Consider the following 19,305-nt stretch of genomic DNA (forward strand, 5'->3'; position numbering starts at 1 on the left):
ATACCCCATTCTATGGCCATTCAGAATTACGACTCATTTTTTCGTTGCAGAGATCGCAGCATACTCCGCGGATTTATTTAATTCAGTGCGAAGCAGTGTGACCGTATACAAAGAATTACACCCTTGCAGTGAAGTACTAAAACCGAATTATGTCTTCATATACCAGCAACATTGTATTTTGTTTAAGCCTTGTTTTAGCCAAAATACAATAAAAGCAACGACTAAAAACTAGCCAATCTTGAAGAAAATTTATTCATCAACGGCCTAAAGTTATGTGGGCAGGGCTAAATGTTCTATACAGCTGAGAATATTCCACGGAAGATCAAAAACGAGAAATATGTATGATGGATCTTGAATTCGTCAGTATATTTACGGTATATTTTTTAAATGAGACGGTATGTTTTGGTATATTTCTGAGGGTCGGACGGTATATTTTATCGATAAGCAGAGCAGCGACAGCGACAGAGCAGCGACCAAAAAAAATAACATAAATTGTGTAAAGTGCAAGAGGTTATACGTTATACAAAAGAACTATAAGACGAAAATCCGTGGAAGAGTAGAAAGGCTGGTCGAATATATGAACATATATATTTGCATAAGTAAAAGTAAATTTTTTTGTTTTTGTTTGGAGGATTTTTTATTGTGTTGTTGGTGCAGCAGCAGCGCAACGCAGAAGTGAAATCGATAAATAACGGCATAACGAAGAACGTAAACAAGGCAAAGCAACAGAATAACCCCGCAAACAAAACGCAACAACAAAACGTATAGATTTAATGTCGCAGTTAATTTGTGTGTTAGAAAGAAACAGCAATAGCAAAAGCCACAGCAACAGAAACAACAACAACAGCAGCAGCAGCTGAGGCAGCAACAACAAAAAATCATAAACGAAAAACGTACGACGCAACCGACTGCGTGTGTGTGTGTGTGTGTGCAAGAGCAGGATAGCCAGAAAGCCATAGTGCGAGGCTACGTGTGTGTGCAAGCGAGCGAGCAATAGGGCTCTACGTCGACGGCGGCGGTGGCAGCGACAGCGACAGCGACGACAACAACAATTTTGACACAATTTTAAAAAAAAACTTCAAGCGCTTTGCAGTTGAAAGTTTGTTTCTAAGCCCGACTTTTGTCTGCTCTTAAGAACAGAAAAAGAGCACATTTGTGTGTGTTTCCCTCCCACACGCACACACACACACACACACACACACACACACTACAAACCGACCATTTTACGGTGGGCGTGTCGTTAGTGACGCAGGCACTCTCCACTCTGCAGCACCCAAAAAAAAAACTCAAGACGCAGTTTTGGATTGTTGCTGCCGCTGCCGCCTGCAACAACGGATGATAACAAACCCAACAAGACCAACAAAGAGCCACCATCATCTACTCTCTCGATGATCGCACCCCCTCCAACGAACATCAACTAATAAGATCAAGGAAAACAACAACAGCGGAAAGGGAGGCAGAAGAAGCAGCAGCTGAAAACATATGATTTTTGTTTGTGTTGTTGTTTTTGCGCGCGCTCTGCTGTTGCTGTTGCGGGGAACAATTGGAAAGGGAACGCGCGAATAGAAAGAGGGGAAAAAGAGTGAACGGTGCCAAGTGCCTGGCTGCTGATTCAGACCAACGGACCACCACAAGGCAAGAAGAGTGGGGTAAGTGTGCGCGCGTGTGTGTGTGCTCTTCTTTTTTTTTGTTTGAGGCGCAAAAAGAATAAAGATAGAAGGAGCAAACTCAATATACGTATGCGTGTAATGGTAAAAAATACATAATAATATGTGGATATAAAAGCAGAGAAAACAATTTTATGCAATTGTTTTTTGAAATCATTTAACAAACACACACAACAGTAAATTGTGCAAACAAAGAGAGAATGGCTAAATAGAAAACAACATAGTGAGCGACGTTAAAGAGAGAGTATGAGTTATTTTGCAAAATATTTAAATGTCAAAAGTAGTGGAATTTTTGTTTGTATTTAAATGAAAACAAAAACAAAAAATGGAAATATCAAAACACAAACAATAAGGGAAAAAAACTCCTCTCTCTTTCTCTCTCTCTCATTTTGTTTTCCTCTCACATACATACATCTAAGCGCTTGTGAGTGAGAGAAGAAGTGGGGAATATTGGTGCGCATTAGACAGACAACAAGGCAGTGTGAAACGAATGGAAAATAAATGAAACAAACTGATAGTGAAACACATTTTGGCACTGTCGGTATGATAACTCAAGCCAAAGTTAAAAACCGTTCAGTTTTCGAAAATCTAGTCTTAACTGGTTGTAGGGCACTACTTTCAAATTAACGAGAAGTTCCACAAACACTACAAATCAAGTGTAAATTTCGCAGAACCAACTGATAGTGGAACACATGTTGGCCCACAGTGGTGTTTGTGGGTGTTTGGGTATAAGTAAGTTTTCCAATGTTTAGTTCGCACTGGGTGCTCGGTTTCTACAGCTTTTGTCCCACAGTACGACGCTGAGCTTTTGAGAGAGAAGCTAGGTGGATTTGTTTTGGGTGGGGGAGAGTGGAGCAAACAACATTTCGTTGCAGCTGAGTGAATGGCATTGCGCTTGTGTGTGCATCTGCCTGTGTGCGTTAAGGTTTTTGTTTTCGTTCTTGCTCTCTCTCTCTCTCTCCTACCTCTGATTTCTATACTTATTTTGATAATTTCTGCTTCTGCTCCCTTCCCGCTGCCGCCGAAACTTCGCTTCTTTGTTTCCAAAATACTTATTCAAAGCAACAGCAAAAACAAGTGCATTCGGTTGACACTAAATATTGTTTTATTTCGTTTAATTTTTACAAATTAAAGCGGACGTCAACGTTTCCATTAAAAGTGACATTTCTCTCTCAATTGCCTTGCTGCCTTCGTCTTCCCCTCTCACCAAATTAAAGATGAGAGCAGCCATACCTAACGGTAATGTTTGCCAAAAACAAAAATGTTCAAAAGTTAAACGGACGGTTTTAATGTTTGGGTGGCTGGCATTGATGTTGCAATTCCTCTCCAACCTCTCCCGCCCTGCTCTTCCAATTCTACCAACGGACTAAAACATTTCAGTGTTTCTCGTAAATAGGGTTTTATATGTATACATATAATACTTATACAAATGGGTTCTTTGTTCCGTTGCTTTTAGCATACACTCTTATCTCTGTAAAAATTGAATGATGTTACCCCTCTACTATTTCTGACGCTGTTCCCCCAATATTATTCCTGATAATGCCCTAGAATATTTCACCACAATCTGTGACATCGATCAGCTGTGTATGGGTTGATGAACTTTTATAGATTGATACACTGATGATACGGCATAGGCTAACGGAACTTGATCCTCTCCTCCCTCTAAAAAAAAAACCAAGTTTTCTATAACCTTAGATCCTTAAGGATCATTATGGGTACCAAGTTTTGATCCAAATCGGATCACTAAATAATAAATATATATACTTACATACTTACATACTGTCTGTGTGTTTGTATTTATAGGAACACCTGTTCGCAGAATTTAAGTGAGTGTGTGTGTACTTTTGTGGTTTTCTTTGTCCACGCAAAAAAAGAAAAAAATCGTTTTTCGCTGAGATTTTGTCAAGTGGCTTTTGGCAATGGACGATATAAACAATGGCCCCAACAATCACACACACCGACACACACAAACACACACACATTTCTGCATTGGTTGCAATCTCTCGTTCTCCCTTGCATGAAAATGCGGATTGCGTGCACAAAATTAACCCTTTGGCTCTTGCAATGCATTTGAACCTACAATATGTGCATATGTACACATACATATACAATATGCTGGATGTGGATGTCGAATGTCAAGGATTGGATATCGAAACTTGAAATTATTTTGCAGCACACACACACGCGCACACACTGGTGTCTTTATGCCTCTCTCTTTGGTTGGCTCTCCTTGTGTATAGGTGACGGACTAATGCTAAACAAAGGCAAATGCGTTACTGACGAGAGCCCTGGCCGTGGTGCATGGGATGAGAGCGGGGGAGAGCGAGCCCCTCTGACTGACCCGTTCAGCCGTTGACTCTTTCACTCTCTTAGCTTAGCGGGTGTGAACAGCTGTAGGTGTGTATTTGTGACATTGCTCGTAACATGCTTGCTGTTGTTGCTGCGCGTGTGCCAAGCCAATTGAGGAATGCAGCGTTTTGCAAACTGCGCCTCTGTCGTACCCCATTCTCCCCCAACCCACCCACCGCTGGGCCCAGGCTCTGTCCTCTACTCTGCAGAGAATCTTTTTGAGACCGTTTTCGGCTTAACTCTTAACCAAATAAAACGCCACAAAAATATCAAGAATATGATGATAATGATGAAGAGGAGGTTGCGATTGCCTCTACATACATATGTATGTATATGTTATGTACCTTTTGAATTTCGCAATTCTTGTAAGCACAAGCGTAATGCACTTAATCATTCAATGGCTTCAATTTTACAAACACGACTTCGTGTCTTATCGTTTGCCAATTCAAATATGTACGAGTATTAAGGGGCACCATTTTACCCCAAGTAATTACCTCATCTCTATCTTTATAGTGGCTATATAAACACTCGTGTGTATGTACATACATATGTATGTACAAGGGGACATCTGGTATAGTGGCATTAATTAAATGAAAGCTTTGAATAATTATTGCTAGTGATCGCTCTGAACCCCAGGGCTTGCCCTGAAAGGGTTAACTGTTTGCCTTTACTCTTTATTCCTGGCGGACAGCTGTTGCTCTCTTTATTCTTTTCGTTTTCGTTTCCTTTGCTGTTGCTTTTAAAGCAGCTTAGCCGCAGTGCCATTTAGTCCTGTTTATTACGGGAGAGAAATCCAACAGTGGCTGCTGTTTTTAACGGTAACCAACGCAAAAAGGAAATAATAATTGCTTATCGCTGGCTTCTCTTTGTGTGTTTGTTCGTTTGGTTATTTGCCTATGCATTGGGTCTTAAAGCTAAAATTTAAGCTGGAATTAAAGCTTCCAAGCTTCAACTGAAACTATACAAAAAATAAAAACTAGACTGGAACTGGAATTGAGACCGAGACTTGGGATGACTTGACGCTGATTTTTGTTGCAATTTGTTGTTGTGTTTCATTTTTGCGTTGTTTGATTTGTCGAATTTGTTGTTTGTAAAGGTTCATGTATGCATATCTATATACTATGTAAATACATGTGTATGTATATGTACATATATATTTGTTTTATTGCACTTAATTTACGCCCCAATGGAATTGAAATTGACAAGAGTGTGTTGAAAAAGGGGTGGGCTGTGGAGCGGAGAGAGGGAGGAGAGTATGCAAACAAACAAAAAGACATACGTAATGCGCTAATAAAGTGGTAAAAGGTAAGAACAGAATTGCCAACACTAAGGGGCTCTCAGGGCAGAGCAGAAACACTGCAAGAGAGAGAGAGAAAGAGAGGCAGGCCTGCTGGGCTGGGCAAGGAATGTGCGGGAGGCGGGAGGTGGGAGGTGCTGGAGGAGGTTGGGGGCTGGCGACTGTGCAAAGATTAAAAGCAATTTGATTGAGACAAAGGGAAAAACGGAACAAAACGGAAAGGCCAAAAAAACTATGAAATATGCATATATGCACATACATATGCAGTACAAAGAGAGCTAGAGAGCGAGAGCCAGAGTGTGTGTGTGTGAGGGAGCGATAGATCTCTTATTTTGGGGCTACCCTATTCAAAAGGCATTATGATTTTTACCAAATGTTTGGCAGGATATGCCAAAAAAATAAAAGTATTGCCAATAAGAGTTCACCTGGGCTTCGCTTAGAAATAGGCGAAAAATACTTGGATTTTGAACGAGGGTTTGAAAGGGGGAAACCTCTTGGCAGAGGTTTAATGTTTATATACATATGTATATATATGTACATCGATGCAGGCAGATCGGAATGAGAGATGCATTCTTCAAGGGTATCAATCGCTTCGGCATACGATGTTGCTTACTTTGTCTTACTTTTGTCTCTTTCTTGTTTTATTTAATGTTTTTGTTTTTTTTTTCTTATATTTTTGCTTGCAGTTGACGACAACAGTGCCAGAAGCAAAAGCAAAAGCAGCGCCGTGGGAATAGAGAAGCAATTGAGAGAGGCAGCAGCGCAGAGGCAGAGACAGCGCAGCGCCCATTCCCATTCCAGATTGAACAGACAGGCTGTCTCTGCTAGGGGCTTCGACGCCGACGAGTAACAAGCGTAGCAGCCAGTAGCAATAGCAGCAGTAGGTGGTTCCAACAGCTGACTCTGCTGCCAGTGTGCCACCCGCCACCCGCCACCGGCCACCCGACAACCGCAGCTGTGGAGAGCAGCGCCCGTAGAGGAGAGCCAGACAAAGAGTAACAATCTATACGACCCGATAACCACAAAAATCCCATCCACATCATGTCCGCGGACTCGCCACGCCGCCATCCGTCCGGCGTTGGCGGGGGCGGTGGCGGTGTCGGAGGAGGAGGATTGCGAGGCGGCGGTGGCCTGGCTGTGCCGGCAATAGTGCCGCCCCAGACGGTATCGGATCGCTCGATACTGGACTCGGCCATTGGGTTCATCAACGATGTCACCCTGGCCAATCAGCCGGTGCAGGATCCCAAGGACACGATCACATGGGCCCGCTTCGAGACCTGTGCGGACGTGAGTGATCCCCGTTTCGGCGATGACTGGGAGCTGGAGGGGAATGCTGCCCCGCCGCTCCTCCTAATCCTCGGCTATGGCCTGGGGGTGCAGGTCTGGGCCATACCCGCCAACGGGGAGGCCGTTGAAGTGCTGTCCTGGCGCCATGGCGTCGTCACAGCCCTCCGAGTGCTGCCCACACCGGCCACGGCGGCGGCCCTTGACGAGAACGGGCGGGCCGATGAACCAGTGGATGCCTTTGCCGAGAAGCGACCCCTGGTTGCCCTCGTCGATGGTGGCAGTGCGGCGGCAAGCGGCTTGCTGGCCGGCGTCGGCGGCGGCTCTGGCATCGGTGGGGGCAGCGGCGGTGGGATCAGTTCTGGCAGCGGTGGCAGTGCCTCTGGAATGGCCCAATTCAGTGCCGTCAATTTTCTGTCGCTCAAGACGGGCGTTCAGGTGAAGACAATCAAGTTCAAGAACGCGGTGCTCGATATCCAGGCCAATCGGTCGGCGGTGGTCATCACGTTCCATGAAAGGATCGCCGTGTTCGATGCCCGCACCCTGGAGGATCGCCTAACCATCACAACCTGCTATCCCAGTCCGGGGTAAGTGTGGTTATGCCTTGGCCATTGGTCGTCTCTCTATCTCTATTCCCGTTCGCAGAATCAATCCCAATCCAATTGCCCTGGGACCCCGGTGGCTGGCCTATGCAGAGCACAAGCTGCTGCACTCCAAGCGCAGCGGCGGCGGCTGCGATGGCGAGGGTGTGCCCAGCTATACGGCCACTGTGCTGAATGCGGCCAAATCGCTGGGCAAGGGTCTGCGAGAGCTGGGCGAACAGGTGGCCGCCGGTCTGACTGGGGCCACGGCTGGCAGCGGTGCCAGCTCCAAGAGCAGCAGCTTCGATTCGGCCAGCGGGGGTCCGGATGCCAAGCAGTCCGGCGTGGTCACCATTATCGATGTGAAGGTAAGAGTCCCACCGAAGTTCCGAAGTACTCTTTCATTCAATGCTTCAACATTTTCAGCATCCTGTAAAGGACTACAGCCCCACGACGGGCACACCCTTGAGCTCGACAGGCGGCGCCCAGGCGGGCGGTGATCCGATTGTGGCCCATTTTGTGGCCCACAGCGAGGCACTAGTGGCCATGGAGTTTGACAGCTCTGGGATGCTGCTGCTGACGGCCGATCGACGCGGACACGACTTTCATGTCTTCCGCGTGCAACCGCATCCGGTGGGGCCCTGTCTGGCGGCAGTGCATCATCTGTATGTGCTCCATCGGGGCGATACGAGCGCCAAGGTGCAGCACATTGCCTTCTCGCTGGACTCGCGCTGGGCGTCTGTGTCCACGCTACGCGGCACCACCCACGTCTTCCCCATAACGCCCTACGGTGGGGCCATGGGCGCAAGGACGCACACATCGCTGCATGTGGTCAACAAACTGTCGCGCTTCCATCGCAGCGCCGGCCTTGGGGCCGACGGACGCTCCAGCTCTCCCATTTCGCACTCGGAAAGCACCACATTTGTGCAGTCGCTGCAGCCGTATCACAATCCCACGCTTCCCCCCTATCCGCGGCCGTCGGTGGTCCAGCCCCTGGCCCAGCTGCGACAGCCATTTACCCTTGGTTCGCCGCCTGGTTCGGCTGGCGGCCTTGGGGGCGTAGTGGGTGTGGGGGCCGGCGTCGGCGGAGGTATTGGTGTGGGGAGCCATGGAGGCGGCATCGGCGGTGGCATCGGTGGCGGCAACAGCAGCCAGAGACAGCGACAGCGACTCTCCTCGCTGTCGGATGACAGCGGAAAGCCATTGAGCGTCTGCTCGATATTCGCCAAATCGCGCTCCTGGCTGCTGGAGCCGCTGACGACAACAAGAGAGGCACCGCATCGCGTCCAGCGCAAGGCCGTCGACTCGCTCTTCGTGATGGCCGGCCATGGAGCACTCATCCAGTATGATCTGGACACGAAGTTACCCTCAAGTGAGTGGCCCGCAGCGCACGGCACCGGACTGAACCGCCTGGACCGCATCTAACCCTGTCTAATGATTCATTCTTTTAGATGTTGCCAAAGAGAAGATTTGTGATGACACGCCCATTGAACTGGAGGTGGAGGCCCGAGCCCAATGGAATCTGGGGCGACGCAAGGATGGATCTCATGAAATCGTACCACCGCTGGCGCTAGACAATTGGCTGATCAAGGATCGCCATTGCAGCCTGCTGCTGGACAGTGCCCATCAATTCGATGAGCCCGACGAGCGTGCCGAGAGCTGGTTGGCCCAGGTCGAGATCATAACGCATGCGGGACCGCATCGACGTCTCTGGATGGGGCCGCAGTTCGTTTTCAAGAACTACAATACGCCCAGCGGGTATGTGGGATACAACTGGCATTAATGTTTTGGATGGATGTTTTTTGACGCCTCTCCCTCCCTCTCATCCAATTTCTCAGCTCAAATTTGAATCATGTGGATGCTGAGGCTGTGGAGATAGGGGTTACAAAGACGACAACCACAACGCTTCCCTCAACGGCGGCTGCCTCGTCAACTGGCGCTGGTGTAGCCACCGGAGTGGCAGCCAAGGAGCGCTCGAGTCCCCTGAATATGCCACTGAGTGCGGCTGCCTCATTGGCTGCGGCCTCTGGCGTGGGAAGCACTGCAGGTCGTACTGGCCCTGGAGTGCCGGTGCTTATCGAATCCGGTTCGTATAGTAAGTGTCTCGGGTCCTGGATCCCAAGAATGATTAATTTTCTCATTCATTCTCTCTAAATTGCGTTCGTAGGTAGCATTGAGCAGAGCCCCAAGCTGATGGATCGCTTCCGGCATGGCCACTTGGACTCGGACTATGGGCATGGCGATACGCGGCTAAAGGAGGACCTGGCCGATGCCATGCGAGAGTCGCCATCAATGGCAGCCACAAGACGCGAAACGGGTAAGACTGAGCTCCTCATCATAGCGATGGGAATATAAGAATGCATGAAATCGAAACGCGACAGCCAAGAGGGCAGCCTTTTCGGAGGAGAATGATGCTAGAGGGTATCCCCTCTACCTCAGGCATACCATCCCATCTAAGGCATTTTATTGCATTTTATTGTTAACAATCTCTTTTTTATGTTACCCCCCCTCCCCCCATTGATGTATTTAATTTTTAGTTGAATTTCTTGTTTAATTTCGAAAACTGTTTTTGGAAAGACGAAAGTTTTATTTTGTTGAATTTAATCGAACGCTTTCAAAATGAAAATATTTAATTCCGAATAAGTTTTGTTGCTGGTCAACAAATACAGGTAGAACACAAAAAAAAAAAACAAAAAACAAAAAACATACATTGATTATGAGACAAAAACAGCAAAAAATTGGCATTTGGTTGTTGGTTGTTGATAAGAATAATTATGCTGATGGACCACATCCATTTCCCCACCTCTTGCGAGGGTTTATACCCCCCACAAACATCTCTTGGCATTTTCTACTTCATTCTCCATTCCCATTTTCCATTCTCCCATTCCTCCAATCCTCCATTTCATTGGCGTATCCATCTTTCTCCTCTCCTCCTCTGTGTGCGTGTGTTGGTGTGTTGTTGTTGTTGTTGAACTTTAAGTTGTTAAAAAAAAATTGTTTTCTGTTTTCTAGCCGGACAAAAAACACTCTTAATAAACGATTTCTTTTTCATTTTTTTGTTGGTGTCTGTTGTCTATTTAGATTTTACAAAAAAAAAAAAGAAAAAAAATACCTACACCACATTTTAAATCTATTTCTAATTTAATGAAAAACTAAATTTAAGCTAACAAAATTTTTGTCACAGCAGAGCTCCCCTCTACCGCCCCACCAAAAGCACCACTCACCAATGCCACAGCCACAGCCACCCAACCCCGCAACAGTTCTTCTAGTAGAATGTTCTTTTGTCACACCACAGAATACTCTTTTTCCAGACACCAACCCCCACCAAACACCCAGATTCGGTTCCATTGGTCTCTTGCACTTCGTTTCGTGTAGGGTTTTTCTTCTTCTCAAAATAATATACTTCCTTTCTACTGCTTCCTTATACCGCCTGAAACTCTTCTTACACCACAAAAAACACCACAGATCACCAACCACACCACAACACACCACCACTAAGCTGTTGTCCTCTATTCTATTCACGTTCTCCTTCTTCTTGCCGCTTGGAATGTCCTTTCGACAGCGTTTTTTTTTTTTTTTGGTTTTGTTTTATTTAGCTTTAACTTTCTCCCTTTTTTCTGCAATTTTCAATTGAGAAAACAAAATTATTCCCTAAAGCGTGCGAGTGAGAAAAATCATAGAGAGGAGGTGAAAGCGATTGTGTGAGCGAACGAGACAGAGTGAGACAGAGAGAGAGAGAGAGATGGAGAGAGATGGAGAAAGAGAGCGAGAGAGAAAAGTTCAGGAGAAAGAGCATATTTAATATACATGAATATTTTAATAAAAAGCCAAAGTCATAACCAAAAAAAAAAAAAGAAAAAATTCCAAAACTATTTCCAAAACTTCACGAACAACAAAATCAAACATTTCGAATATTATTTCTTTTGTTCTTACACAAATTGTGTCCTTACGCTATTTTTCCTAATTTAAGTTTATTTCTTTTTCGTTTCGTTTTTTCCACTAAAAAAAAAAAAAAAAAAAATACTTCAAAATCAAATTTTAATTCCAAAAATCCAAAGCAAATGTATTTTTCGCGGATTTTTATTATAATTTTTTGTTTTTTTTTTTTTTTGTTTTTTCAATACTTTGAAATATTTTTAATTTTGAGTGTTTTCCGCCTCCGCACTCTGCAGCGCAGCTTAGCAAAAAAAAAAAAAGAAAATATATAAAAATAAAAATACAAATGGTTGAAAATCACTTAAACAACAACAAATGCAAATGCAAATGCAAATCCGAAGGAAATGAAAACATTTTCATTTTGAATTAAACATTTTCAAATTTCGAGCGATAATCGAATAATCGAGAAATCGAACTATCGATAAAGCAAACCACGAACCGAACGAACGAACAAAGAAAAAGCATTTAAAAATCCCGCCTTTGGCTTTTTGTTTTCTGTTTCCTGTATGAACAAAAAAATGCGCTTTTCTCATAATTTGTTTTCTCTTTTTCTCTATTTCTCTTTCTCTGCTCTGTGTTGTGTCCTGCCCTACCGTTGTTGACCCACCACCACCACTACCACCACCACCACAACCACCACCACTACCACCTGGCTCAGGCCAGCCATCAGGTTGTTCGGCCTCGGCTTCTGTGGCGGCAGCCTCCTCCTCCGTCTCGGCCAGCGACAATGTCTGCTACTACGACGCCCTCGCCGAGCACGAGCATCTGAACGAACCCGATCCCGATGCCGACGTGGACGGAGGAGGTGAGGCGCCGGACGATGAGGCGGCTCTGGCGGCACCGGAGGCGCGGGCCCAGGCCAAGGTGGAGCGCCGCCACCTGATCGAGCACATGAGATTGGGCAGCGACGGCAGCCCCGGCAGCAGCAGCAGCAGCAGCATGGCCGCCCTGGCCTCGGTGCTGCCCAACATCTGCAGCTACGATTATCCCACCGGAGGACATCACTACAGCGGCGGCCATTCCAGGATCGAGAAGATCGTCAATCCGCTGGGAACGGTGACGGACGTGAATGCGGGCATCTCGGGGGAGCTGCAGACGGACATGCTGGACGAGGTGGTGTGCCAGCTGGCCGCCGAGGAGAGCGTCATACACGAGAACTGTGACGAGGCTCTCTTCCGGCCGGTGGTGGCCATCTTCTGCAACGACCTGGTCGAACAGCGCAACCATCAGCAGCAGCTGTTGCTCGCCAAGGAAGAGCAGGCCGCCGCTGCCGCTGGCTTGGGTCTGGGGTCGAAGGGCGGCGAGAATGATCACTGCAAGCCGCCGGTGGTGCTGGCCAACAAGCTGATTGTCCCTGTCATTGCCAAGGAGGTGGACGAGGTGCTTGTCCAAAAGGAGAAGCAAAAGTCACAGAGGTCCCAGCACCAAAAGGCGCAGCAGCAGAAGTCGCAGCTCAGATCCCTTGCCGCTGCCGAAGATGCGGCCCAGGCGCAGCGATTTGCCGAGCTCTCGCATCTCAACAAGCCCAAAGGAGGGGCTAATCCGAGTCCCAGCAACAACAGCAATAACAGCAAAACTGCCAGCAGTCAGAGGAGCGCCACAGAGGAGGCGGCGGAGAAGGAGGAGGAGAAGGAGGCCAGTGGTGGCAAGGCGTCCAAGAAATCCAAGCCAGCCAGGCAGAAGATGATCCTCAACAACAGCAGCACCAGCAGCACCAGCACCAGCAAAGGAGCAGACAAGAAGCTGCCTTCAGTGGAAGCGGAAGCGAAGGAGAAGCTCAAGAAGCAGTCGAAGGAGTTGCAGCCGCAGAATCGATTGCAGGATCTTGATGAAATAGTTGTAGTCATGGAAGAGGATGGGGAGGAATCGGAGCCAGAGGCAGAGTCGGATCATGCCGATAGTTTGCTGGCCAATAAGAGCAGCATTGCCGCTGTCATGGTGAGCAGTGCCAGCGCCCAAGGATTGAGTCTCCTTGTGGAGACGACCACTCAGACGGGGGAGGATGATACAGAGGAGGAGGAGGAGGCTGAAGATGATGATGATGTGGAGGAGGAGGAGGAGGAGGAGAAGAAGCCAGAAACCATGACAATCGAAAAAGAGAGACTCAAAGAGAAGGAGAAACTTCCAGGGAAGGAAAAGCTAAAGCTGGAAAAGGAGAAGGAGAAGCTTCGGGAGAAGGAGATTATCCAGGAGAAGCAGAAGCAAAAGGAAAAGGAGAAGCTGAAGCTGGAAAAAGAGAAGCAGCTCCAAGAGAGGGAAAGGGAGAAGGAAAAGGAAAAGGAGAAGGAAAAACTAAAGCTCGAGAGGGAAAAGCAGAAGCTGGAGAAAGAAAGGCTTCAAGAGAAGGAAAAGCTGAAGCTCGAAAAGGAAAAGCAGCTCCAAGAGAAGGAGAGATTGAAGCTCGAAAAGGAAAAGGAGAAGCAGCTCCAAGAGAAGGAGAGAGAAAGAGAAAGAGAGAGGGAAAGGGAGAAGCTAAAACTCGAAAAGGAAAAGCTAGAACAAGAAAAGCTTCAAGCTAAAGAAAGGGAAAAGGAAAAAGAAAAAGAAAAGGAGAAGCTTCGTCTCGAAAAGGAAAAACTTCAGGAAAAGGAGAAGCTCAAAGAGAAGGAGAAACAGCTCCAGGAGAAGCTCAAGCTGGAAAAGGAGAAGGAGAAACTGCTCGAGAAAACCAAGGAAAAAGAGAAGATCCCAAGCCAGGAGAAGGGCAAAGGCAAAGCAGCTGAGATCTCTCCGCCAACCGCGAGCTACTGGGTAAAAGTGATAGAGGAACCGGCCCCCAGCAAGAAACCTACTGCCGCCTCCACCGTGGCCACCGCAGTGGCCCAGTCCAGTCCCACTCCCAGTCCCAGTCCCTGGAAGAGAGTCGGAGTCGTCGGCGATGACAGCGCCGCCAAGCAGGACTATCCCACGCTGGGCAAGAAGCTGAGCAAGCCCAGCAGTCCGGAGAAGCTGGCCTCCGCCCCAGAGCCGAGCCCGTTCGCCAAGCCCCGAGCAGCCAAAGAGAACTTTGAGGACTTTCTGAGCGGAATGGAGGCGCTGCCACCGCTGCCCGATCTCGAGCCGCTCGAGGTGAAGGCGAGTGAGCCGCCGCACCTCAGCCCGGAGGGGGGGACGCCGCTCAGCCTGATCAATTTCGAGAGTCCGCTGCAGGAGAGTGCGACGGATATGCCGATCAAGATCACGCCGCCGCCACGGGGATTCACCGAGAAGAACCTTGTGCTGGCCCTGTGCGGATCCCTGCACTATGAGGACGAGCAGGATCGGCAGAGGGATCGGCTCCGGGACCGGCAGCTGGAGGAGCCCAAAGTGGAACTGGAACTGAAGTCCCACCCGTACGTGTTGCTGATGGCCGGAGAGGACCAACAGCATACGTCGCTGGGCACTCAGAAGTCCACATCCACGTCGAACAACTCATCCGGCTCCGAGGAGATCATCCTCATGGAGGAGCCAACCAGCAAGAAGCTCAGCAAGAAGCACAAACGAATGAAGCAGCTCCAGCTCCAGCAGCAGCAGCAGCAGCGCGAGAAAGAGCGAGAGCGGGAGCGGGAAAGGGAGAAGGAGCGTGCCAGAGAGCGGGAGCCAGAGCCAGAAGATGAGGAACTGCGTCCGCTTATCAGCATCAGTATGTGCGACTCCCAGCTGGAGAGCCACTCGCCCATTAAAGTGGCAAAGGCCAGTCGAACAGAGGAGCCTGCCGATGCGGACGATGATGATGATGAGGAGGAGGCGGAAGCGGAAGCGGAAGCGGAGGGGGAGGACGAAGAAGAGGAGGAGCTGAGCCAAACACTGCCCGAGGATTTGCTGCACTTTGGGAGCAGTGGCGTGGCGACCAGCGGCACCACCGCCACTACGAACACCGCAACCACCACAGACAGCGAGGGACCCATCCCGGCCACCACATCCGATGACAATCTCGTCTATAGTTCATCCGCAGCCGCATCGCCCCCGCACAAGCTCAAGACCAAGAAGCTGGAGCATAAAATCAATCTGATAGCAGCCATCGAGGCGGCCACCTCCTCGTCCACTTCCTCGGCGGAGGAGAGCAGCGTGGAGACGGCCGGTCCCATCGGCAGTGGACCCCATGCGGATGCGAGCCCATCGCCAGGCACGGCCACGGCCACCTCGGCCCCCAACTCTGGCGGTGCGTCAGCGAGCTCTGCCATTCCCGCGACCGCATCCAGCTCCTCCGTTGTGGGCCTCCATGTGGGCTCCACTGTGGGCATGGGCGTGGCCAGTCAGGCGAGTGCCACAAAGAAGAAGACGAAGCGGCGCAAGAGATAAGAATTAGTGATTTGTTTGCTGTGCGTCTTCAGTCTTGTTGTGCTCTGGCATCTGTATGCAAGCCAAGAGAGAGTGGGAAGTACGAGTATCAGTGCCCGTAGCAGTGCCAGTGCCAGTGCCCTCTTCCAGGAGCTGCAGGACCAGGAGCAATCACCGCCACCACAGTCTGACACGGACCAGGACGAGGATCAGCCGCAGCAGCAGCAGCAGCAGCAGCTACCGGTGAAAGACATTGCCAGGGCCAAGTAGGAGCTAAGACAACATCCAAAGACAGCAGCAAACAAAACTCCACCCTCCAAGAGGTGGCTCCCCAATCGAACAGCAAGCCGTTTGGCCAAAATGAAGTTTTAGGATATAGACAGACGACACACCGTTCCCCCTTCTCCCCACTGCGGGAGGACCCAACCCAACCACGACAGATTCTAGCTTAATTCTTTAGCGGTTTGCCAGCAAAATATCCTCCACAAAAGCAACAAACAAAACGACAAAAAAAAAACCACACAAGAAAACACAAAACTCTATACAAAAAAAAATGTGATTATCAAAAGTAAAAAAAAAACAAAAACACCAACAAAAACTAATTGTAAAAAATAATTTAAAAAAACGATAAAAAAACCAAAACAAAAGAAATTTACATCTGTAGAGATTCGTTTGGACAAAAAGCAAGACAAAAAAAATATACAATTGATTACTAACCATTTTTAAGTGCAAAGTTATATTGTTAGCTATACATATTTGAAAACGGAAAACAATAAACATATATGTATATATATATATGTTGTATACACACACACACACAAACACACTTATGTAAAGGCCTAGGCTTAAAACACAACAGAATTGCAAAAAGGCTCTCCCAGAATAATTGTACATACAACCAAAATACCCAAGAGAAAGAGAAAGAAGCCCAGAAAAAGTACTAAAGCCCAAGCAAAAAAAGAAAGAAGAAAATTGTAATAAATACGCAATAGTCTGTAATGCCATTAAATCCAAATACTCCTGCCCCCTGCCCCACCAACCCCCAACCCCTCACGCTACCAGACAGACGTTATATGCTGGACAAGCTTCGTTCCACTAGGACTCTCCATCGAAAGGTATCCTTCGAAATATACCAAACGATTTATCGATAATTTGTTCGATATCGATATGTTCAGCAATGATTTTATATACGCTACAGATCCGATGCGAGCGATCCCATCAATATATTTCTGATGTACATTTAAGATACATTTTCGACCATACATAAGGCGAGAGTAAACCAATCCATGGCCACAATTCAATAACAGAATTCCCAGACATTGTACTGGCGCTTTCCAGCCGTATCGCCAAGATTGAATTTCGTTAAGTTTTCTCCCCAATTGTTCAAGCTTTCGTCTTAACATAGAAACACCCAACTGCCACCCTCAGCCCCCGCCCCATCCCACTCTCAAGACGGTTTCTTTTTTAGTTTCGTGTTAATTTATTGAATTTCGAAGAATCGTTAGGATTTGTGTAATTTTTTGTCCCTTGTTTCTGTTTCTGTTTCTGTTTCTGTTTAATATTTGTCTGTAGGAAGGACATCAGACATGTTTTGTTTTCTGTATATATATATATCGTATTGTATGAAAAAGAAATATATAAAATCGAATGGCAGTATTTATGATTTACGATTGAGAGTAAGAGTATGAGGAGCGTAGAGACGATGGATAGTGGATGGAGAGCAAGAGGAATCGCTAAACACTCAAATTTATTTTTAATGAATTAATGTACGATTAAATAAATGCAATTTTAGTTAAAAACAACCAAAAGGCCGTCGAGAACATTTGCTATATCGGATGGGATCTAGTGTACACATATACGTGCCTATATCCTGGCTCTAATCTCTACATTCTCTGTATTCCACAGCCAATTACTTTACCAAGGACCAGCTAGATGGATTGTCACACAACAATAACAATAACAACAACAACAATATAATCTTCTCACCAGGCAAGGGCGGCATCAACAAGCCCAACAATGTAAATCCCAATGTAAATGCCAGTGCCATTGGCAATCACTATAAATCCCAGAGATCCCATGAGTCTGCAGTTGATTCTTCGTTGGCTGGAGCCGAGCAGCCGCCCCCGAAGGCCACCCAGGTGACCCAGGTGGCCTACGATGGCGGCGAACTGTCGACGGTGGTGAACATCGAGGTCTTCGACGACCAGCTGAGCATGAGCAGCATCAGCACCAACAGCCGCCTTTCGCTGGAGGGACCGCCCTCGCAGTCCTCGCCGCCACTCAGCCTCACCAACGGCCTGGGCCTTATGGACACCAACCTGATGCATTTCAGCGAGAGCACGGCGGCGACTAGAGCCACCAGAGCCGCCGCAGCTGGACCGCAGCCAGACACCGAGCTGGAGGTGGAAGTCGATCTGGATGCGGTGGATGAGGGCGACGATGAGGCGGTGGATCAGGGCCTGGAGGAGAGATCGATGCGCAGACGGAATTTGTGAGAGTTAATGCAGAGGCCGACCGCCCAGCGAAGACTCCTGCACAGGATCGGTGGCAGCTTTTACTTGCGGCGCCTGTGTGCGCAGATGCAGATCCTTCAGCCCAATGCAGTCGAGGAACCCTAAACAAAGGTCCTGGCCCTAGATCTTTTAGCTCCTTTTCGTTGTGAACCCTTTTGCAGCTGTTTCGGTATCGGTATCTTTGTATCTTCGTATCTTTGTCATAATTTGTCTATCTGTGTCTAGTTTAATTCTGTTTGGCATTGGCATAACCCGCGGCGTCTCTTATAGTCCATTATTTAGTCCATGGCCGCAACCGGAGAAAGCCTCTCCACAGACACTACTTTTTTTTAGCTTATTTTTTTTTTTTTATAACATATGAATTGGACGAGTGTATCCCGATTATATGTATCTGTAACCAACCATTGTGAAATGCAAAAGCAACAAAACGAAAAGTGTTGAAACATAAAATATATAGAAGCGTAATAAATAGATCAGATCAGACCTCAGCTGAATGCCGTGATATTTAAAATAAAATTTAACAAAAAATGTGAGTGAAGAAAGAAATACATTACAATATTAAATCTATCTAATTAAAAAAGAATGATAATGGCAACAAGAGATCAAGAAAGAAATAACCATGAACCATGAACCATATATACATTATACATTATACATACATATATTGTAGGAATAATAAATCCATTTACTTACCCTAGAGACTAAGGAACGGAATGCTTATTATGCTCCTATGCCAGAAATTCGATTCGAAAACGATTTCAGATGTTCTTCTTCGTTTCTAATTGCATTAAGTAGTCACATAGTTTTGTATACTTTTCTATATTTGATATACATATATACATACATGAAGCAAACATCTAACTGAACAGATATATATGATGATAGCTCTGCGGAACAATACAAGGCAAGTGGAGCCTTCACATACACCCTCACCGACTACCGATTCCAAGTCTTGATTCTGCCTTCAGCATTCATCATTCTATTTTGTTTGTTTGATTCCCAAACAGAACTTCATTCCAAAACGACATATGCAAAAATTTACACCACATACTAAATCCCAAAAAAAACAAAAAATATAAGAAAACTAACTATAACTGCAAAACATATCCATATACAGATGTATGTACGCACGTATATATATTTTTTTTTTCCAATATTGGTGCACCCATCATCGGAGAACATTTCCCAAAAAAAAGAAAAGAAAAGAAATACTTTTGAAACAGTTCAAACTCGCAAAGCAATCCAGACAGGCAGGGGACATACTATATATATACAATATACAATATTTTTGTAATCAAACAGATATATAGATGGTACATACACATACATGATATATTTAGAGACTAGCATACTGACTAATTCTATCCACAAATATGTAAGCACTCTTGTTGCCTCTTCCTGTTTCCACCTAAAAATCA

General features: G+C 46.8%; 1 protein-coding gene across 5 annotated transcripts; it reads left to right on the forward strand.

The window, feature by feature from the left end:
• The first annotated feature begins 449 nt into the window (after positions 1-449).
• Positions 450-19,149, forward strand: LOC108152864 (breast carcinoma-amplified sequence 3 homolog). 5 transcript variants are annotated; one of them, XM_017282520.2, is made up of 8 exons: positions 450-1,649; positions 6,000-7,184; positions 7,243-7,546; positions 7,605-8,550; positions 8,630-8,936; positions 9,017-9,273; positions 9,346-9,495; positions 17,280-19,149. In XM_017282520.2, exons 2-8 carry the CDS (start codon positions 6,355-6,357, stop codon positions 17,867-17,869), a joined length of 3,384 nt encoding a protein of 1,127 aa, XP_017138009.1. In that variant the 5' UTR covers positions 450-1,649; positions 6,000-6,354; the 3' UTR covers positions 17,870-19,149. The 5 variants fall into 5 exon arrangements, with proteins under 5 accessions (XP_017138009.1, XP_017137984.1, XP_033241973.1 ...); XM_017282495.2 differs by lacking the exon at positions 17,280-19,149 and adding an exon at positions 11,773-15,656; XM_033386082.1 differs by lacking the exon at positions 17,280-19,149 and adding an exon at positions 11,773-15,656 and having other exon boundaries at positions 9,017-9,264.
• Positions 19,150-19,305: the final 156 nt, after the last annotated feature.

The sequence above is a fragment of the Drosophila miranda genome, chromosome XL (genome assembly GCF_003369915.1).
Source record: "Drosophila miranda strain MSH22 chromosome XL, D.miranda_PacBio2.1, whole genome shotgun sequence".
Taxonomy (NCBI): domain Eukaryota; kingdom Metazoa; phylum Arthropoda; class Insecta; order Diptera; family Drosophilidae; genus Drosophila; species Drosophila miranda.